The 23,881-nt window shown below is 39.4% G+C and overlaps 1 protein-coding gene across 1 annotated transcript; it reads right to left on the bottom strand.

The window, feature by feature from the left end:
- Positions 1 to 3,086: 3,086 nt before the first annotated feature.
- On the bottom strand, positions 3,087 to 19,751 carry LOC308285171 (uncharacterized protein; the record flags this gene model as incomplete). The annotated part of the gene is made up of 3 exons (XM_080725888.1): positions 3,087 to 4,402; positions 8,734 to 10,384; positions 18,064 to 19,751. 3 exons carry the CDS (start codon positions 19,749 to 19,751, stop codon positions 3,188 to 3,190), a joined length of 4,554 nt encoding a protein of 1,517 aa, XP_080582014.1. The 3' UTR covers positions 3,087 to 3,187.
- Between the last annotated feature and the right edge of the window lie 4,130 nt (positions 19,752 to 23,881).

Raw genomic sequence — 23,881 nt, 5'->3', positions numbered from 1 at the left:
TTTACAACTGACTGCCTCACAGGCTGAGAAACAGACTGAGTGCAGTGCAGTTTCATTTACTCAGAAATCACATGACATGGGAGGTTCTTCCTCTGTGTGTGCGTGCGTGCGTGCGTGTGTGCGTGCGTGCGTGCGTGCGTGCGTGTGTGTTTAACATAAATCCTGCCCACAAAAACAGACATCCTGGATTAATCAGAGAGGGTCCGATAGAGGCCAGATAAATATCATAACTAGTCATATAGGCTATGTCCCACAATATAACCTTATGTGCTCATATTTCAACTAACATTACAAACAATAACAATAATCCTGTCAAACAAAAAGTCCATAATATGACGTTCTGGTAATGACATCAAGATCATCCCCATATGGGCTGTGATCTGGCCTAGTTCTGAACGTCACCGGAGTCACCGGAGGACGCCATCATAACGTCATCATGACGTCATTTGGCTTGCTGGGTAATTTTGTCATTGTGTTGAATTGATCAAATAAACATAAATTGAAATCCTGATCAATATTTAATGACAAGAAAAACTGGAACACAACCCGATTCTTTTAATTGTGACAGTTTCAGGGAAATATTTACTCTTCTATTTACCGTACAACTTCTCTGCCTTTAGATAATCATAAGCCCTCCTTCACAAATTATATGAAATTCAGCCACTCTACACTCAACCGACTGTCTGACAGGCTCTGGGGAACAGACTGAATGCAGTGTAGTTTCATTTACTCAGAAATCACATGACATTGGCTCTCTCTCTCGCGCTCTCTCTCTCGCGCTCTCTCTCTCTCTCTCTCTCTCTCTCTCTCTCTCTCTCTCTCTCTCTCTCTCTGTGTGTGTGTGTGTGTGTGTGTGTGTGTGTGTGTGTGTGTGTGTGTGTGTGTGTGTGTGTGTGTGTGTGTGTGTGTGTGTGTGTGTGGGTAGGTTATAGGAGGAGTGTATTTAAAGTGACAGTGTCTGTTCACTATATTTATTGAGTCTATTCACTATATTCATTGGTAGGAAATATACTGTATTCACCTTGTTGGAGTCAGTGGTGTTGAATGGATCAAATACACTTCACTTAAAACCCCAATCAATGTCAAATGTGTAGTTGTTGTTTTAATTGCTATTATTTTAACTGTGATAACAATATTGAAATATCAGATTAACTTAACATCCTTAGTTCATCATAAACTCTCTTTTACTTACTGTACACTCTACAGCAGGGGTTCTAAACCTTTATATGCTGTGACCCCCCTAAAAATAATTATTTGAACTGGGGACCACCCCGCGAGCACTTTGAAATCGTAGGTGTTGAGGCATTATATTTAGTTTGACTTAGTTCCACAGATAAATATTGTAAAAATAGCAAGATCTACAATCTCACAAAATGTTTTATTATACTAACTGACAATTTGGCCAATGCATAGTTATACATAGAATAGTTTGTTGATTACTTTTGATGCAGTATTGGTCTTAATCTTTTCTTCCTCTCTGTCTTTTTTAGGTATTAAAAAGGTCTTAAAAGTCACTTAAAAGTCACAACTGGGAACCCCACAAAAAAACGAATGGGGGTCTCGACCTACAGGTTGAGAACCACTGACTGATCTACCGTGTCCCAGTCCACTTTACACACACATCGATAAAGAATGTATAAACAGCAGGTTAAAGTGTGCTGAATTTCCACCATTGATCTGATATGAAAATGTTTACTCAGCAGCCGCAAGAGCATTACATAATATTTGAATAATGGCCTAAAGTGAGAATGTCTTTCTATCCACTGTACATTTTTTCTAAAACACACAGAGGTGTCGGTTTCGTTTCTGGTTAAATGAAACCACACAAACTAAAACAAGTCTACACCCTCTAAGGATCAGTCTGTTTGGTATCAATGGTTATTAAGTCTCTGTGTATCAAGTCATATTCCTGAAGTAGGCCTAAATTAGAGGCAGGGTGGAAAGGTGGGAGGAAACCCTGGATGATTCAGGGAGCTCAAACCTAGACCGGAGCCGTACTGTACATGTATTACCAGGCTAAAATACTACCATCTTTTCCCTATTTGTGTCTAAAATGTTGGTTATTTATGCACTGTATGTACAGTACATGTACTGTAGCATGTTGCCACTTTCACCAGTAAAAACAACTTTCAAAGAACATCATGCACATAACCCAGAGGGACGGGAGCATTGTAATTGGCTGCTTGGTTGTTAACTGCTAGACCATATGGAATATGAGGATTAGTGTAATTTTAGGATATGTTTATGCTACTTAATAACCGAGTAGTTGGAGATATCTGGACAGTTTAAATTATAACCAAAGTTATTATATTGCATGTTATGGTTATTAGTTAGTCATTATCATGACTACTCTTCCCTACTAAGTCACAGAACAACTACCTGAGAGAAGTGTGTTTTTTCTACAGTTGTACACAGCTTTTTTTGTACAATTTTTGACAACAATTGTTATATGAAATACTTTAATGGTTTCCTGTACAAATAAGCCAAGTGCTTTCTAGGATCTCCTTTTAGTTGACCTTGTACCAGTGAACTGTGCCGTCATGAAACTGTACTTTTTCCTATGCAAACTTCTAATACAGTCTTCAATCAATCAATCAGTCAGTCAGTCAGTCAGTCAGTCAGTCAGTCAGTCAGTCAGTCAGTCAGTCAGTTAGTTAGTTTTGTCATTATGATGACAACCTAACAAGCCACAGAGCAGAAACTACCTGAGAGAAGTTGGGTTGTTGTATTTTTTATAAATAGAATATAGCTGTTTTGAAAAAATAAAATAAAAGATAAAAAATAAAATAACAATTTAACAAAACAGGTAGGTACACAGTCAGATAAAGTGTATTGTAAGGCTCTTGTCCAAAATGCAAAATAAAATTCAATATCGCGGTCTTCCAGTCCACCTGACACCGAACACAATTAAGAAATAATATAATCTTTTAATTCTAACATTGGTGAATTAATTTGAAATGTCTATTCACATAGAAAATATCGTTGAATGTTATTTCACATATCAAACCCACTACATAATGACACAAGACATTGCTTAGATTCCTCTACAATATAAGTTGTGCTGTATGAATGTGAGAGAACAAAATTGTAAAACAGTTTATTAGCAAATAATCTTTACAATAGATCAAATAAACATGATTTCAGTGACAGAGCTTCTTGTAGAGTCCTGAGAGACAAACAAACAAAGTCAGATCTGCTTGAGGTCACAAAACTCAGCAGTGCTTTCAGCAGCAGTCCAAAATCCAGCATATAGGGGCTGGGTGAATGTGGTTGTGGTTGCGGTTGTGACGATGGCAGTCATGGTGTCAGAGATACTGTAGAAAGTCAATTTACCTGCACTGTGATCCAGGTACACCCCTACTCTGGAGGAAACAGGAACTTGATCTTTGCATTTTTGTACTTTGCCGTTATATCTGAAATTAAAACCACCTGCCTGACACTGTAGGGAAAAAGATGTATCATTCATTCCAAATCCACTTTCATTCTGGGTCCCTGTTCTGCAGAAATCATTAAACACTACTGCTATATCAACCTTGTTTCCACTCCACTCTACCTCCCAATAACGGCGTCCAGTCAGACCCTCTGCGCTCAGAACCTGATAGCAGTCAGTGAATCTCTCTGGGCGTTGGTTGTACATCCTGGTTACTTTCCTGTTTCCTTTAGACAGAGACAGGCGTTGGTGTGCTGTGTTTGGATCCAGTGTGATTGGACATGAAAATTTTAAGAACTCAGCCCTTGTCTTGGGTGTTGACAGTAAAACATCCACTGTATTCTCTGTCTCTGAGACGTTTGTCCCTTCCTCTTTAAGAATGTCCTCTAGTTTGTCCCTCATCTTTGACACAGACACAGTCACATCTTCAAAGTGACGGACACTGCTGATGTCTGGTTGTTTAGATTCATTGATCTTTGAGAGTGAGGTGTAACTGTGTAGAAACTGGATGTGATCCTCTGTATGTGAGATCTGCTCCAGTTCAGCATGTCTGCTCCTCATTTCAGAAACCTCCTGCTCCACACTCTGCCTCTGTTCTTCAACACGACTCACTTCATGTTTCTGCTGGTCTCTGATCTGCTCTCTGACCTCAGATCGTTTTCTCTCAATGGAGGAAATGAGCTCAGTAAAGATGGTGTCACTGTTCTCCACTGCTCTATCAGCACATTGATTGATGGACTCCACCTGTTGGTGAAGAACCTTCACGTCTTTCTCTCTCTCATGGATTCTCTGCTGGATGTTTTGTTGACTCGTATCAAGATCTTTCTGTCTCTCAGTTCTTTCTACTGTAGCTGAGATCGTATCGTGACCTTTGTGTTCTTCCATGCAGCACAGATAACAGATACACTGCTGATCAGTACGACAGAAAACCTTCTTCACCTCGTCGTGAAGAGAGCAGATGTTTTCCTGAAGCTTGTTGGACAATATTGGACAAAATAGTGCTGTTTACATTTTTGACTAAACAAGTAGGCTATTAAATGAACAAACATTTAAAATTATGTTTTTTTCCCCTTCTTTTATCACTTCTTTTAGGTTTTATCACTTGCATCTTTTGCATTTACAGTTTTTTTCGATTGCTAAAACACATTTTTCAAAAATTTGGCACAATTTTCACAACCTTTACTTCTGTCCCCAATCGCTTGACTCAATTTGTTACTACTTTAGATTTCTTTATCATATTAGACTCTGACTATCCTTCTTTACACTCTGATGTAAATTTCACATCACCTTGTTGTCAAAACACAAGACACACTTTTCAGGTTTGCACACACTTCTCACATAAAATCTCAAAGCATCAATCCACAACACACAAATATTCAAATCTCTAAACTTTCAGGTCAGGCGAGCAATTCAGAGCCAGGTCCCACTGCTTCAGGCCATGGAGGAGGCTTGTGGAGATGTGGGCTGGGGTGCCACAACGGCAGTCCAGGGGTGCCGCGAGATCATTTGATAATATTTGGAATTTATTTGGACACTTGAAAAAATATTATTTAGTATAATTTTAAACTTGAAGTACAAAGTTATTTTCAGTCAGTTCTAACCAAAATGGCTATTATCTCAACGTTTTCCTCGCAACATACTGTAATCACTAAAATATTGTCACTCTCGGGCAGAAAACTTGTATCTCCAAGTTTCAAATGTGTACGTCTTTTGGTAAAGCAAAGCCCTGCTACATCATACAAGACTGTCCCACAAAACTATTGAAAACAGCCGATCTACAAGCACACAACGCCTCGCGATGCGAGGCGTTGTGTGTTTGGAGTGTTTGGGGGTAAACGTTTGGACCTACAGTCAATAAAATGTTTTGTCTGCATATTTGTGTGCTGTTTTATGTTTGTCTATGAGATTAGTGGGCATACACTGGGTCATTTTACAAAAAGGGAATTGGTTCATTTACCAGAGTAATTGACATTCATTCAGTGTGTTCCATTTCGACAATTGTGTTTTCAATTTTGCTCTTCAGTGTTCTGATCATGCTTGGTAGTGTTCAGCCAAAAGCTAGTTGTGTTTATTCAATGAATGCATGTGTGTGTCATGTGAAAATATGGCTGTGTTTACCAAATGAAAACACGAGTTCCATTTTGTGAACATGTTAAGAGATTTGATGGCAAAGAGTTGTTTTGCAAAGGGATGCCAGGGTTTAGCAATTTGTGTTTGATGTTTGGAGTTTTGTGTGTGCAGTTTTGAAACAAACGTACAGTTTTGAAAAATGTGTTTTAGCAATCGAAAAAAACTGTAAGTTGTTTCAGTTAAAGGAGTAGTTCACCACTTTTCAACCTGTCTTCATATAATAGGTCCTCACTAATGTTCATAATAAAATAGCACAATTTTTTTTCTATTCAGTCTGGGTCTCATAGGAGAGCTGTCAAATCTTTCCTACCGGTGACATCGTCGTTTGACAAAAAAAAATATATATATTTTTGAAAAAAAAAAAGATTTTTATTATCACGAGAACAATGGCTTCCACTTTAACATTGCAACTTTTTCAGGAATAGAAAGCCTGCAGTTTCTATTAGCTTGCATTTCCCATTGATGATGTCACCGGTAGGAAGGATTTGACCCACCCACAGCTCTCCTATGAGACCCAAACTGAGTAGAAAAAAATGGTGATATTTTATCATGAACATTAGTGAGGACCTAATATGTGAAGATAGGTTGAAAAGTGGTGGAGTGCCCCTTTAAGTAGCATAAACATATCCTAAATTATACGAATCCTCATATATAGCAGTTAACAACCAGCGTACGTCTTTGGTTACATTACCTCAGAGATCATCACATAACATAGCTGATGTTGCTATCAAACAGGCCGTCGACCTTGACTTTGTGATTTGTAACTGAGTTCCCCTGTCTCACCCACGCACTGGGAGCTGTCCTGTGATGTCTTGTAAAGGTTGTGTCTACTTCAATGTAGGGCCTATCCTGTAAAAAACATATAATAGAATATAACGTGTAAAAAAAATGGGGGAAAAAATGAAAGAAAAAGCATAGGCCTATATAGCTATATTATTTTATGAAATATTAAGATTAAAATTGCGTGAATTACTTTCTGTTTACTTGGTTAATAGCACACATTTCTGTGGAAGCAGAATCAAGAATAGTCCTATTTTAGTGTGACTGACTGATCCATTCTGGCCAGTGTTGCCAAATCAGTTTACCGTATTATAAGTGTATTTTGTTTTCTAAACAGATTTTGTAAAAATTGGGGGTCCTTGCTCTTGGCATGAAAATGTTTGAGAACCACTGCTCTAAAACAATATTAGACAATAAAGAACCTACCCCTTCACTGTGACACAGCAATTCCGTAGCAGGTTACAGGGCTGCATGGTGAATGATTTATTGAAATGAAATATATTGAAATATGAGTCCCCAGTTTTCCTCTTCTTTTGAAATGATCAAATAAACCTTGATGAACATATAAAGACAAAGGGCAGTGAATCTCGTCCCCTTCTCTCTCTATTTGTCTCTGTGCCCCCTCTGCCTGCCGCCCTCCGCACTATAGGTTAGGGGTGGGCAACTTTGATGATATAGAGGGCCACTATATATATATTTCCACACGCACTGTGTCTGTCTGTCTATGGTGTAATCAAGCACTCTGATGATGATGATGAACATGGTACAGTACAGTATACACTTTTTAAAGATTGTATTTCATGATTTGTATAGTTTCATTGTAGCTGTAGCCCCACCATGTCCATTTGTTAGAAATGTTTTAGCGCCCCCTTCTGGATACAGTAAAGTTTTACTGGACAGTTTTGTTTACTATGTCCTGTGTCAGTGTCAGCAGCTCCTTCACAGCCTTCACCTGCTCAGCCCTGGGACTGGGAGGTCGGTGTTCAATCCCCGGCCGGCCGGGTCATAGGCTACCAAAGACTGTAAAAATGGGACCAATTCATGCCTCCCTGCTTGGCACTTGGGGGTTAGATCAACAAAAAATGATTCCCAATAAATCAGAATAATCATTATCCTTCATGGGTTCACAGATTTTAATAAACATCTTAACTATGAATCTACCGTATATCTGACTGTCTGAAGTGTGAACACACTGGGTGTATATAAAAATCAAATAGAAAAGAAAACTATTTTAAAAAAAGCGTCACATGACATTTTGGCTATCCAGCTAAAAATAGGCAACCATACAGGTATATGTCCGAATGGGTAAGGAGTGGACTAGTTTAAAATTACTTTGCATACCTGAATGAACCTAAAACTATTTGATTTAGCGCAATAAAAAGTAACAAACATGATAAATGGTTCCCGCTATTTACCTTCAGATGGCAGAGCACAAACATGTAATACAGTTGGTTCATTATGAGTTATGGTTACATGCTTGTAACATGTACAGTTTAGTTCTGATAGAGCAACATTGGAGATTTCATGACATACTGTACAGTATCAGTGAACTACCAATGCAATCTTCTTTGATACATCTCTGTTATAACGATGATATGAATACATTTTACTCTATTTGTCATGATAAAATAGGAAGATCTGATAGGCTGGGCTGGGCACAAATATTCACGCCAGGCAGTTTGTTGATAGTGCATGTGTGTGTTCATTCAGATTTAAGAAGGTGTGGCTTGGGAGTTGCAAATGTTTTGCCACAACTAAATTATTGTTCATGTCCATCAAAAGGGCCCTATAGGCCCAGAGGACAGTACTGTACCTTTACACAATCAGATAACGTTTATTGTTCGAAGGCTCTTGTCCAAAATAGAACATGAAATTCAATATATTTCACACTCAAGAAAAAAGGCTAATCTCTCTGTTAAATGTATATGTATTTTATATAATATATGTATTTTAAACTCCCAGTCCACTTGACACTAAGCGCTATAAAGAACATATCATAGATATAGGTTAAGTACAGTCATAAAATAATAATAATACTAGTATTTATTATTTTTGGTTACTTTTTTATTACATTCAATATGATCATTTAATTACAACATATATGCTGATTAATTTGCCATGCTTATTCATGTTATTTCATATTTAATATCAACCCACAAAACAATTAGACAATAAAGTTTAAAAAGCCCAAAGTCCTCTATGAGATACATTGTAATTCTACTGTATGAATGCAAGATAACAAAATTGTAAAACAGATTATACAACATAACTTTCTATAAACAAAATAAACATGATTTGAGAGACAAACAAAGTCAGGTCTACTTGGGGTCACACAACTCAGCAGTGCTTTCAGCAGCAGTCCAAAACCCAGCATAGAGGTTCTTGGTGAATACTTTAAGGATACTGTACGAGCAGATTTGAGTCATGGTGTCAGTGATGCTGTAGAAGGACAGAATACTTGCACTGGGATCCAGGTACACTCCTACTCTGGAGGACACAGGACCTGGGTATTCTTTTACTACTTCACCTTTGTATTTTATGTTATAACCTCCTGCCTGACACTGTAAAGAGAAAGATTCAGCATTCATTCCAAATCCACTTTCCTTATAGGTCCCTGTTCTGCTGCAATCATCCTCTGCGACTGCTATATCAACCTTGTTTCCATTCCACTCTACCTCCCAGTAACTGCGTCCAGTCAGACCCTCTACACTCAGAACCTGATAGCAGTCAGTGAATCTCTTTGGGCGTTGGTTGTTCATCCTTGTTACTTTTCTGTTTCCTTTAGACAGAGACAGGCGTTCATGCGCTGTGTTTGGATCCAGTGTGATTGGACATGAATATTTTAAGAACTCAGCCCTTGTCTTGGGTTGTGGTTCTGGTTCTAATTCTGATTTAGATTCAGGTTCTGGTGTTGACACTAAAACATCCATTGTATTCTCTGTCTCTGAGATGTTTGTCCCTTCCTCTTTAAGAATGTCCTCTAGTTTGTCCCTCATCTTTGACACAGACACAGTCACATCTTCAAAGTGACAGACACTGCTGATGACTGGGTGTGTAGATTCACTGATCTTTGAGAGTGAAGTGTAACTGTGTAGAAACTGGATGTGATCCTCTGTATGTGAGATTTGCTCCAGCTCAGCCTGTCTGCTCATCAGTTCAGAAACCTCCTGCTCCTCACACTTCTTCTGTTCTTCAACAGGACCAACTTCACGTTTCTGTCGGTCTCTGATCTGCTCTCTGACCTCAGATCGTTTTCTCTCAATGGAAGAGATGAGCTCAGTAAAGATGGTGTCACTGTCCTCCACTGCTCTGTCAGCACAGTGATTGATGGACTCCACCTGTTGGTGAAGAACCTTCACGTTTTCCTCTCTCTCCTGGATTTTCTGCTGGATGTTCTGCTGATTCGTTTCAAGATCTTTCTGTCTCTCAGTTCTTTCTACTGTAGCTGAGATCGTATCGTGACCTTTGTGTTCTTCCATGCAGCACAGATAACAGATACACTGCTGATCAGTACGGCAGAAAACCTTCTTCACCTCGTCGTGAAGAGAGCAGATGTTTTCCTGAAGCTTGTTGGAGGCTTTGACCAGCTTGTGTTTCTTAAAGGCAAGAGATTCATAGTGAGGCTGGAGGTGAGTGTCGCAGTAAGACACCAGACACTGAAGACACGTCTTCACAGCTTTCAGTTTTCTCCCAGTGCAGACATCACAGACCACATCTCCAGGTCCAGCATAGCAGAGATCAGGAGGAACAGCTTGGAGTCCTGTCTTCTTCATGCTCTCCACCACCTCAGCCAGCATGGTGTTTTTCTTCAGAACAGGTCTTGGGTTGAACGTCTCTCTGCACTTTGGACAGCTGAATCTCCCTCTTTGATCATCTTGATCCCAGTATCCCTCAATACACCTACTGCAGTAGCTGTGTCCACAGGGAACACTCACCGGTTCCTTCAGTAGATCCAGACAGATAGAACAGCACAACTGTTCCTGGTCCAGTTGAACTGCTTGCTGTGCCATTTTACAACTGACTGTCTGATGACTGACTGACTGACTTTATCTTGTGTGCATGGTTTCATTTACTCAAAAATCACATGACGTGGGTGGTTCAGAACAGTCCTGTTTGCCCACATTCCTATTGTGGGCGCTTAGCGCTGCTCTGAGGTCCCAGTAGTCTGAGGCTAACCTGCCGACGCTGGTGAATGCAAATTTGCCGACGCTGGTGAATGCTAACCTGCTGACGCTGGTGAATGCTAACCTGGTGAATGCTACCCCTAAACCTAACCCTCACCCTAACCCTGAATCTAAACCTAACCCTAAACCTAAACCTAACCCTAACCTTACTCGGACTAATGGGACCTCGGAATATCAAGATTTTCCCTTCACCTACTGTAGTACATGCCTGCCCATGCCTGCCTGTGCGTGCGTGCGTGCGTGTGCGTGTGTGCGCGCGTGCGTGCGTGCGTGCGTTCGTGCGTGTGTGTGTGTGTTTATAGGAGGAGCGTATTTAAAGTGCTAGTGTCTATTCACTTTATTCATCGGTAGGAAATATATTCTTCTTGTTGAAATATGAGTCAGTGATGTTCCTCAGTCTTATGTTGAATGGATCAAATAAACTTAAATTAAAAAACCCTGATCAATATCCAATGTGTAGTATTGTTTTAATTGCTACTATTTTTACTGTGACAGTTTCATAATAGGAATATTGAAACATCAGTTTAACTTATCATCCTTAGATCATTCAGAGTTCCATCTCTAAGGTAATGGAAAAAATTGTCTTCAAACAGGTGGCTAGATATCTTGAAGAGAAAAAAATGATTTACGAGTTCCAATCTGGCTTCAGAGACAGACACATGCCTCATCTATTTCATTGATTACATCAAATGTGCAATTCGCGATGGCAAATATTGCGGCATGGTCATGCTGGACCTCCAGAAGGTATTTGACACCGTCGATCACTCTATTCTGATTGATAAACTTAAAGCTATCGGTCTTGACAGCACAGCAGTGAGATGGATGCACTCTTACTGTGGGGAGGGAACAGATGGTAGAAGTCAAAGTGAGAATGTCTTTCTATCCACTGTCCAGCCTATTCTAAAACACCTGTTGTGTTCGTTTCTGAGTAAATGAAACCACACAAACTAAAAGGCTACTCCCTAATATAAAGGATCAGTCTGTAAGGTCGCATTTGCCCTGAGAAATCTCGTAGCTTGTCTGTTTGCCTTGCTGTCTGTGCAGGAAGTGATGTCATGTGATGTCAGTGAGTCACAGTGATGTTGTACAGAATAACTCATATATGGGCATAAAAAGGATGTCATGTGACATCACTTCCTGTACTGACAGTCAGACAAGCTTTCGGTCACAAAAAGTCACATGACGTCACTTCCTGTACTTTACTGTGACAGTTTCATAATAGGAATATTGAAACATCAGTTTAACTTATCATCCTTAGATCATTCAGAGTTCCATCTCTAAGGTAATGGAAAAAAATGTCTTCAAACAGGTGGCTAGATATCTTGAAGAGAAAAAATGATTTACGAGTTCAAATCTGGCTTCAGAGACAGACACATGCCTCATCTATTTGATTGATTACATCAAATGTGCAATTCGCGATGGCAAATATTGCGGCATGGTCATGCTGGACCTCCAGAAGGTATTTGACACCGTCGATCACTCTATTCTGATTGATAAACTTAAAGCTATCGGTCTTGACAGCACAGCAGTGAGATGGATGCACTCTTACTTGGTGGGGAGGGAACAGATGGTAGAAGTCAAAGTGAGAATGTCTTTCTATCCACTGTCCAGCCTATTCTAAAACACCTGTTGTGTTCGTTTCTGAGTAAATGAAACCACACAAACTAATAGGCTACTCCCTAATATAAAGGATCAGTCTGTAAGGTCGCATTTGCCCTGAGAAATCTCGTAGCTTGTCTGTCTGACTTGCTGTCTGTACAGGAAGTGATGTCATGTGATGTCAGTGAGTCACAGTGATGTTGTACAGAATAACTCATATATGGGCATAAAAAGGATGTCATGTGACATCACTTCCTGTACTGACAGTCAGACAAGCTTTCGGTCACAAAAAGTCACGTGACGTCACTTCCTGTACTTTACTGTGACAGTTTCATAATAGGAATATTGAAACATCAGTTTAACTTATCATCCTTAGATCATTCAGAGTTCCATCTCTAAGGTAATGGAAAAAATTGTCTTCAAACAGGTGGCTAGATATCTTGAAGAGAAAAAAAGATTTACGAGTTCCAATCTGGCTTCAGAGACAGACACATGCCTCATCTATTTGATTGATTACATCAAATGTGCAATTCGCGATGGCAAATATTGCGGCATGGTCATGCTGGACCTCCAGAAGGTATTTGACACCGTCGATCACTCTATTCTGATTGATAAACTTAAAGCTATCGGTCTTGACAGCACAGCAGTGAGATGGATGCACTCTTACTTGGTGGGGAGGGAACAGATGGTAGAAGTCAAAGTGAGAATGTCTTTCTATCCACTGTCCAGCCTATTCTAAAACACCTGTTGTGTTCGTTTCTGAGTAAATGAAACCACACAAACTAATAGGCTACTCCCTAATATAAAGGATCAGTCTGTAAGGTCGCATTTGCCCTGAGAAATCTCGTAGCTTGTCTGTTTGACTTGCTGTCTGTGCAGGAAGTGATGTCATGTGATGTCAGTGAGTCACAGTGATGTTGTACAGAATAACTCATATATGGGCATAAAAAGGATGTCATGTGACATCACTTCCTGTACTGACAGTCAGACAAGCTTTCGGTCACAAAAAGTCACATGACGTCACTTCCTGTACTTTACTGTGACAGTTTCATAATAGGAATATTGAAACATCAGTTTAACTTATCATCCTTAGATCATTCAGAGTTCCATCTCTAAGGTAATGGAAAAAAATGTCTTCAAACAGGTGGCTAGATATCTTGAAGAGAAAAAATGATTTACGAGTTCCAATCTGGCTTCAGAGACAGACACATGCCTCATCTATTTGATTGATTACATCAAATGTGCAATTCGCGATGGCAAATATTGCGGCATGGTCATGCTGGACCTCCAGAAGGTATTTGACACCGTCGATCACTCTATTCTGATTGATAAACTTAAAGCTATCGGTCTTGACAGCACAGCAGTGAGATGGATGCACTCTTACTTGGTGGGGAGGGAACAGATGGTAGAAGTCAAAGTGAGAATGTCTTTCTATCCACTGTCCAGCCTATTCTAAAACACCTGTTGTGTTCGTTTCTGAGTAAATGAAACCACACAAACTAATAGGCTACTCCCTAATATAAAGGATCAGTCTGTAAGGTCGCATTTGCCCTGAGAAATCTCGTAGCTTGTCTGTCTGACTTGCTGTCTGTACAGGAAGTGATGTCATGTGATGTCAGTGAGTCACAGTGATGTTGTACAGAATAACTCATATATGGGCATAAAAAGGATGTCATGTGACATCACTTCCTGTACTGACAGTCAGACAAGCTTTCGGTCACAAAAAGTCACGTGACGTCACTTCCTGTACTTTACTGTGACAGTTTCATAATAGGAATATTGAAACATCAGTTTAACTTATCATCCTTAGATCATTCAGAGTTCCATCTCTAAGGTAATGGAAAGAATTGTCTTCAAACAGGTGGCTAGATATCTTGAAGAGAAAAAAAGATTTACGAGTTCCAATCTGGCTTCAGAGACAGACACATGCCTCATCTATTTGATTGATTACATCAAATGTGCAATTCGCGATGGCAAATATTGCGGCATGGTCATGCTGGACCTCCAGAAGGTATTTGACACCGTCGATCACTCTATTCTGATTGATAAACTTAAAGCTATCGGTCTTGACAGCACAGCAGTGAGATGGATGCACTCTTACTTGGTGGGGAGGGAACAGATGGTAGAAGTCAAAGTGAGAATGTCTTTCTATCCACTGTCCAGCCTATTCTAAAACACCTGTTGTGTTCGTTTCTGAGTAAATGAAACCACACAAACTAATAGGCTACTCCCTAATATAAAGGATCAGTCTGTAAGGTCGCATTTGCCCTGAGAAATCTCGTAGCTTGTCTGTCTGACTTGCTGTCTGTACAGGAAGTGATGTCATGTGATGTCAGTGAGTCACAGTGATGTTGTACAGAATAACTCATATATGGGCATAAAAAGGATGTCATGTGACATCACTTCCTGTACTGACAGTCAGACAAGCTTTCGGTCACAAAAAGTCACGTGACGTCACTTCCTGTACTTTACTGTGACAGTTTCATAATAGGAATATTGAAACATCAGTTTAACTTATCATCCTTAGATCATTCAGAGTTCCATCTCTAAGGTAATGGAAAAAATTGTCTTCAAACAGGTGGCTAGATATCTTGAAGAGAACAAATGATTTACGAGTTCCAATCTGGCTTCAGAGACAGACACATGCCTCATCTATTTGATTGATTACATCAAATGTGCAATTCGCGTTGGCAAATATTGCGGCATGGTCATGCTGGACCTCCAGAAGGTATTTGACACCGTCGATCACTCTATTCTGATTGATAAACTTAAAGCTATCGGTCTTGACAGCACAGCAGTGAGATGGATGCACTCTTACTTGGTGGGGAGGGAACAGATGGTAGAAGTCAAAGTGAGAATGTCTTTCTATCCACTGTCCAGCCTATTCTAAAACACCTGTTGTGTTCGTTTCTGAGTAAATGAAACCACACAAACTAATAGGCTACTCCCTAATATAAAGGATCAGTCTGTAAGGTCGCATTTGCCCTGAGAAATCTCGTAGCTTGTCTGTCTGACTTGCTGTCTGTACAGGAAGTGATGGTATGTGATGTCAGTGAGTCACAGTGATGTTGTACAGAATAACTCATATATGGGCATAAAAAGGATGTCATGTCACATCACTTCCTGTACTGACAGTCAGACAAGCTTTCGGTCACAAAAAGTCACGTGACGTCACTTCCTGTACTGACAGTCAGACAAGCTATGAGATATCTCAGGTTATAAAAGTCCATATATGGTCATTCCCAGAAAAAGAAAAAACATTTTATGCCCATACATGGAGATTTCTGATGTCATAAATCCCAGGCTGGAAATGAGAATGTTAGGGTACCCCATTACGCCCATATATGGAGATCCACAGGCATCAAACCAAGGCCCTAACTCACCAAGGCCCTGCTTGGCATTACTAATTAACATACGTTTTATGCCCATATATGGAGATTCCTATATTGTCAATATTAAGGACATTATTAAGGATATTATGTTATCAATATTAAGGACATATATGGGAATGCCCATATTTGGTAATGTCCATATATGGGCATGTTTTGACATAACATAACTATCATGAAGGGGTCTCCATATTATGATTAACTGGTCCCATATACATCACTGGCCAGATGGCCAAGAATTGGCATGTCACCCTGAGGTCGCAAGTCACCCTGAGGTGTCTTACTAGTACTGTAAACTTATGGTAAGGACACAATAATATGATGATGCTTGAGCGCGTGATTGCATGCATGATTGCATGATTGCACGTGTGCTTGCGAAAGTCCTGCATGGGACTTTCCATTGTTATCATTTTAGCTTTAGTGTCTGACTGACAGTGACTGTACCATGTGCTGTTTACATTTTTGACAAAACAAGTAGGCTATTAAATGAACAAACATTTTAAATTATGTTTTTTTCTTTTATCACTTCTTTTAGGTTTTATCACTTGCATCTTTTGTATTTTAGTTGTTTCAGTTAAGTAGCATGAACATATCCTAAATTATACGAATCCTGGCTCATATAGCAGTTAACAACCAGCGTACTTCTTTGGTTACATTACCTCAGAGATCATCATATAACATAGCTGATGTTGCTATCAAACTGGCCGTCGACCTTGACTTTGTGATTTGTGACTGAGTTCCCCCTTGGTCTCACCCACGCACTGGGAGCTGTCCTGTGATGTCTTGTAAAGGTTGTGTCTACTTCAATGTAGGGCCTACCCTGTAAAAAAAAAACATATAATAGAATATAACGTGTAAAAGAAATGGGGGAAAAAATGAAAGAAAAAGCATAGGCCTATAGCTATATTATTTTATGAAATATTAAGATTAAAATTGTGTGAATTACTTTCTGTTTACTTGGTTAATAGCACACATTTCTGTAGAAGCAGAATCAAGAATAGTCCTATTTTAGTGTGACTGCACTAAAGATTGTATTTCATGATTTGTATAGTTTCATTGTAGCTGTAGCCCCACCATGTCCATTTGTTAGAAATGTTTTAGCGCCCCCTTCTGGGTACAGTAAAGTTTTACTGGACAGTTTTGTTTACTATGTCCTGTGTCAGTGTCAGCAGCTCCTTCACAGCCCTCACCTGCTCAGCCCTGGGACTGGGAGGTCGGTGTTCAATCCCCGGCCGGCCGGGTCATAGGCTACCAAAGACTGTAAAAATGGGACCAATTCATGCCTCCCTGCTTGGCACTTGGGGGTTAGATCAACAAAAAATGATTCCCAATAAATCAGAATAAACATTATCCTTCATGGGTTCACAGATTTTAATAAACATCTTAACTATTAATCTACCGTATATCTGACTGTCTGAAGTGTGAACACACTGGGTGTATATAAAAATCAAATAGAAAAGAAAACTATTTAAAAAAAAAAAGCGTCACATGACATTTTGGCTATCCAGCTAAAAATAGGCAACCATACAGGTATATGTCCGAATGGGTAAGGACTAGTTTAAATTTACTTTGCATACCTGAATGAACCTAAAACTATTTGATTTAGCGCAATAAAAAGTAACGAACATGATAAATGGTTCCTGCTATTTACCTTCAGATGGCAGAGCACAAACATGTAATACAGTTGGTTCATTATGAGTTATGGTTACATGCTTGTAACATGTACAGTTTAGTTCTGATAGAGCAACATTGGAGATTTCATGACATACTGTACAGTATCAGTGAACTACCAATGCAATCTTCTTTGATACATCTCTGTTATAACGATGATATGAATACATTTTACTGTATTGTCATGATAAAATAGGAAGATCTGATAGGCTGGGCACAAATATTCACGCCTGGCAGTTTGTTGATAGTGCATGTGTGTGTTCATTCAGATTGAAGAAGGTGTGGCTTGGGAGTTGCAAATGTTTTGCCACAACTAAATTATTGTTCATGACCATCAAAAGAGCCCTATAAGCCCAGAGGACAGTACTGTACCTTTACACAATCAGACAACGTTTATTGTTCGAAGGCTCTTGTCCAAAATAGAACATGAAATTCAATATATTTCACACTCAGGAAAAAAGGCTAATCTCTCTTTTAAATGTATATGTATTTTATATAATATATGTATTTTAAACTACCAGTCCACTTGACACTAAGCGCTATAAAGAACATATCATAGAAGGTTTAAGTACAGTCATAAAATAATAATAATACTAGTATTTATTATTTTTGGTTACTTTTTTTATTACATTCAATATGATCATTTAATTACAACATATATGCTGATTAATTTGCCATGCTTATTCATGTTATTTCATATTTAATATCAACCCACAAAACAATTAGACAATAAAGTTTAAAAAGCCCAAAGTCCTCTATGAGATACATTGTAATTCTACTGTATGAATGCAAGATAACAAAATTGTAAAACAGATTATACAACATAACTTTCTATAAACAAAATAAACATGATTTGAGAGACAAACAAAGTCAGGTCTACTTGGGGTCACACAACTCAGCAGTGCTTTCAGCAGCAGTCCAAAACCCAGCATAGAGGTTCTTGGTGAATACTTTAAGGATACTGTACGAGCAGATTTGAGTCATGGTGTCAGTGATGCTGTAGAAGGACAGAATACTTGCACTGGGATCCAGGTACACTCCTACTCTGGAGGACACAGGACCTGGGTATTCTTTTACTACTTCACCTTTGTATTTTATGTTATAACCTCCTGCCTGACAATGTAAAGAAAAAGATTCAGCATTCATTCCAAATCCACTTTCCTCATAGGTCCCTGTTCTGCTGCAATCTTCCTCTGCGACTGCTATATCAACCTTGTTCCCACTCCACTCTACCTCCCAGTAACGTCGTCCAGTCAGACCCTCTACACTCAGAACCTGATAGCAGTCAGTGAACCTCTTTGGGCGTTCTTTATTCATCCTTGTTACTTTTCTGTTTCCTTTAGACAGAGACAGGCGTTCATGAGCTGTGTTTGGATCCAGTGTGATTGGACATGAATATTTTAAGAACTCAGCCCTTGTCTTGGGTTGTGGTTCTGGTTCTAATTCTGATTTAGATTCAGGTTCTGGTGTTGACACTAAAACATCCATTGTATTCTCTGTCTCTGAGACGTTTGTCCCTTCCTCTCTAAGAATGTCCTCTAGTTTGTCCCTCATCTTTGACACAGACACTGTCACATCTTCAAAGTGACAGACACTGCTGCTGACTGGGTGTGTAGATTCACTGATCTTTGAGAGTGAGGTGTAACTTTGTAGAAACTGGATGTTATCCTCTGTATGTGAGATCTGCTCCAGTTCAGCATTTCTGCTCCTCAGTTCAGAAACCTCCTGCTCCACATACTGCCTCTGTTCTTCAACACGACTCACTTCACGTTTCTGCTGGTCTCTGATCTTCTCTCTCACCTCAGATCGTTTTCTCTCAATGGAAGAAATGAGCTCAGTAAAGATGGTGTCACTGTCCTCCACTGCTCTATCAGCACAGTGATTGATGGACTCCACCTGTTGGTGAAGAACCTTCACGTCTTTCTCTCTGTCCTGGATTCTCTGCTGGATGTTCTGCTGATTCATATCAAGATCTTTCTGTCTCTCAGTTCTTTCTACTGCAGCTGAGATCGTATCGTGACCTTTGTGTTCTTCCATGCAGCACAGGTAACAGATACACTGCTGATCAGTGCGGCAAAAAACCTTCTTCACTTCGTCATGAAGAGAGCAGATGTTCTCCTGAAGCTCGCTGGAGGCTTTGACCAGCTTGTGTTTCTTAAAGGCAGGAGATTCATAGTGAGGCTGGAGGTGAGTGTCGCAGTAAGACACCAGACACTGAAGACACGTCTTCACAGCTTTCAGTTTTCTCCCAGTGCAGACATCACAGGCCACATCTCCAGGTCCAGCATAGCAGAGATCAGGAGGAACAGCTTGGAGTCCTGTCTTCTTCATGCTCTCCACCACCTCAGCCAGGATGTTGTTTTTCTTCAGAACAGGTCTTGGGTTAAAGGTTTCCCTGCACTGTGGACAGCTGTAGAGTCCCTTCTGGTCATCCTGATCCCAGAAGCCTTTAATACAGCCCATACAGTAGCTGTGTCCACAGGGAACACTCACTGGATCCTTCAGTAGATCCAGACAGATAGAACAGCACAACTGTTCCTGGTCCAGTTGAACTCCTTGCTGTGCCATTTTACAACTGGCTGCCTCACAGGCTGAGAAACAGACTGAGTGCAGTGCAGTTTCATTTACTCAGAAATCACATGACATGGGAGGTTCTTCCTCTGTGTGTGCGTGCATGCGTGTGTGTGTGCGTGCGTGCGTGTGTGTTTAACATAAATCCTGCCCACAAAAACAGACATCCTGGATTAATCAGAGAGGGTCCGATAGAGGCCAGATAAATATCATAACTAGTCATATAGGCTATGTCCCACAATATAACCTTATGTGCTCATATTTCAACTAACATTACAAACACTAACAATAATCCTGTCAAACAAAAAGTCCATAATATGACGTTCTGGTAATGACATCAAGATCATCCCCATATGGGCTGTGATCTGGCCTAGTTCTGAACGTCACCAGAGTCACCGGAGGACGCCATCATAACGTCATCATGACGTCATTTGGCTTGCTGGGTAATTTTGTCATTTTGTTGAATTGATCAAATAAACATACATTTAAACCCTGATCAATATTTAATAACAAGATAAACTGGAACACAACCCGATTCTTTTAATTGTGACAGTTTCAGGGGAATATTTACTCTTCTATTTACCGTACAACTTCTCTGCCTTTAGATAATCATAAGCCCTCCTTCACAAATTATATGAAATTCAGGCACTCTACACTCAACCGACTGTCTGACCGGCTTTGGGGAACAGACTGAATGCAGTGTAGTTTCATTTACTCAGAAATCACATGACATTGGAGGTTCCTCCTGGCTCTCTCTCTCTCTCTCTCTCTCTCTCTCTCTCTCTCTCTCTCTCTCTCTCTCTCTCTCTCACTCTCTCACTCTCTCTCTCTGTGTGTGTGTGTGTGTGTGTGTGTGTGTGTGTGTGTGTGTGTGTGTGTGTGTGTGTGTGTGTGTGTGTGTGTGTGTGTGTGTGTGTGTGTGTGTGTGTGTGTGTTTATAGGAGGAGTGTATTTAAAGTGGTAGTGTCTATTCATTGGTAGGATATTCATTGGTTTGTTGAAATATGAGTCAGTGATGTTCCTCTTATGTTGAATGGATCAAATAAACTTCAATTAAAACCCTGATCAATATCAAATGTGTAGTTATTGTTTTAATTGCTACTATTTTAGGAATATTGAAACATCAGTTTAACTTCTCATCCTTAGTTCATCATAAACACTCCTTCACTTACAGCAGTGGTTCTCAACCTTTTCAGGCTCCAAGTTTTTAGTATATTTGTGTTTGTTTAGTTTAGTTACTACTAAACTAAGTTACTTTTGATGCAGTTATGGTCCAATTATTTTGGACCAAAAAAATGCGGGTACCCCCTGGGGCTCCCGACCCACAGGTTGAGAACCACTGATCTACAGTGTCCCAGTCCACAGAATGTATACAACAGCAGGTTAAAGTGCAGTCATAAAATTATAAAAAAATAAAAAATACATTTCAGTTTCCATTTCCACCTTGGACCTGATATGATTTTTTTTACACAACAGCGAAGCACATCACATATAGGTTATAAAGTGAGAATGACTTTCTATCCACTGTCCAGCCTCTTCTAAAACAGTCAGAGGTGTTGGTTTCGTTTCTGAGTAAATGAAACCACACAAACTAAAATACCAGTAAGTCTACTAAGGATCAGTCTGTTTGGTGTTCATGGTTATTATTAAGTCACTCAGTCTAACAGTGTATCAGGCAGATTCCTGAAGTACATTAAAGGCAGGGTGGGAAGGCAGGAAGAAACCCTGAATGATTCACGGAGCCCAGACCTGGACCGGAGGCCTACTGTACATGTACATATACCAGGCTCTAGCATATTACCATCTACACACATTTAGGGTACCTACTTTTTTCCCTATTTGTGTCTAAAATGTTGGTTGTACTGTATGTACTGTAGCATTCACCACATTCAAAGAACATCGTGCCCATGACCCAGAGGGACGGGTGCATTGTAATTGGCTGCTTTGTTGTTAACTATAGACCATATGGAATATGATGAGTGGTATAATTGCAGGATACTAGAAGCTTGGCTGAGCGTCTAGTTGGGGACCGGACTACCCGGGAACGATGTAAATAGGGAATGAATGTCCCGCCCTTTAATGCAAACCCCATTATACCTGTTGTCATAGGACCCGTTTTGACCATCTGTTTGCCTGTGTCCATGTATGCCCATATAGCCTACCTATGGAGATATCTGTCTGTCTGTGTCCATTTTATGCCCATATATCGAGATCTCTGTATCGGAAAACCCTGATGTCAGACATCAGCTCCGCATACGGAGATTCTGAACCTTTCGCACCGGTTCGGGTCGGGTCGAGATCGGTTCCGGAAAACAGCGTATCGGGTCGGGTCAAGGCCGGGCACTGCACTCCGCACTGCGGCAGGGGAACGTGCGTGCAGAATTTGAAAACGGTGAGATGAACGGTTCTCGAGATATGCTGCGCACATACTCACATACTCACAGAGATTTCTCGCATTTATTGTAAGATGTTATATGCTGCTTCATAACTGTATAAAACTAAATTGCAAACGATGCAAGTAATAAAACCTAAAAGAAGTGATAAAAGAAAAAGATAAAATGTTCGTTCATTTAATACTTTTTTATTCAAAAATGTAAAGAGCACAAAGTCACTCTGGATCTTTTTGTTTAACTTACAAATGTGTTATACCTACATACTGTAAACTTATTGTAAGGACACAATAATATGATGATGCTTGCGCGCGTGATAAAGTTGTTGTACCCATAACTGGTTTTGTGTAACCAAAGGTTTCTAGCGGCACCTGCAGCCACACATGCAAGCACGCATGCACGCATGCAATCATGCAATCATGCAATCATGCGCGCAAGCATCAACATATTATTGTGTGTCCTTAAAATACGTTTACAGTATGTAGGTATAACACATTTGTAAGTTAAACTAAAAAATCCAATTCTTTTAATTACTAAATATCATTTTAATGTTTGAATTTTAAACAGCGATAATCATCCCTTACATAAAAAAAAGTTAATCTGTACATAAGGTTTAGTGGTCATGTTTACACACTAAACTCACTACAGTATGTTTACAAGCAAAACATACTGCAAAGTACAGGAAGATGAATTCAGGCTAGAGCTATAGCTATAGAGTAGTAACTGCTTAATGAATGGACCAATACATTGATTCATGATTGACAGATTCATGATTGAACGCCTACCGGTATGTTATCGTAATATTCAGGATATTGTTGAAAATCCATAATGTTATTGTAATACTGAGTGAGGATATTGTCTTGTCCTCATAGTTGATGTCCTATCCTAGTGTCAGTGGTACAGGATTGGACAGGATATAATTTTACAATGTTCATACAACAGACAGATACCGCTGCCCTGTAAGCCAAAGAACATCAAATACCTGAGAAGATGGATATAGATGGACATTTAAAATTTATGATAGTTATTAGTTATTAGTTATCATGACTACACTTTAGTTATCATGACTAGCGAAATAAGCTTGTTTTTTCTAGTATACAGCTTTTATTTTGTACAATTGTTGACAGCAATTGTACAAAACCTTATGATAACCTGATAAAACATACTGTGTACAAGCTTTCAGTTTGGGTCTAAGTTTGCTTATAGGGCAAAAACCATAATGATTGAGCAGTATAATTTTAGATATGTCTATGCTACCTCAATGTGGGTGGACTTGTTTATTACATAATGTAGTGTAGATTAGTGTTGTGTAGATAATTGTAGATTAACAGTGTCCAACAATGACAACAATACTGAACTATAGGTTAAAGTACAGTACAGTCATAAATAATGCAAAATACTACAAATGCAATACGCAAACATTTATTCAACTAATACTATTCATCATGTTGGTTACATTAAACGGAATAATTTAAAATCAGTCAGTTATATGAACTTAATTGGAATATGAAACCCACAAAATAATGATGACTTCATAACTACAGTAGATTAAAAGAAAAAACATCTAAAGAGAAAACCCCAATTCACCAATAATATAAATTATATTAATAAAATAGAAGAACAAAATAGTAAAATACACGATTAACAAATTGTGAATATACTCAGTCGACAAATAAAATAAAGATGTGGTTCAAGGGACAACAACACTTAGAATTAACACAATTGTTTTCTGAGGGG

The sequence above is a fragment of the Nannobrachium achirus genome (genome assembly GCF_963921795.1).
Source record: "Nannobrachium achirus genome assembly, chromosome: 5".
In the NCBI taxonomy this organism is placed as follows: domain Eukaryota; kingdom Metazoa; phylum Chordata; class Actinopteri; order Myctophiformes; family Myctophidae; genus Nannobrachium; species Nannobrachium achirus.
The sequence above is the reverse complement of the archived record's forward strand: the minus strand, read 5'-3'. Positions and strand labels throughout refer to the sequence as shown.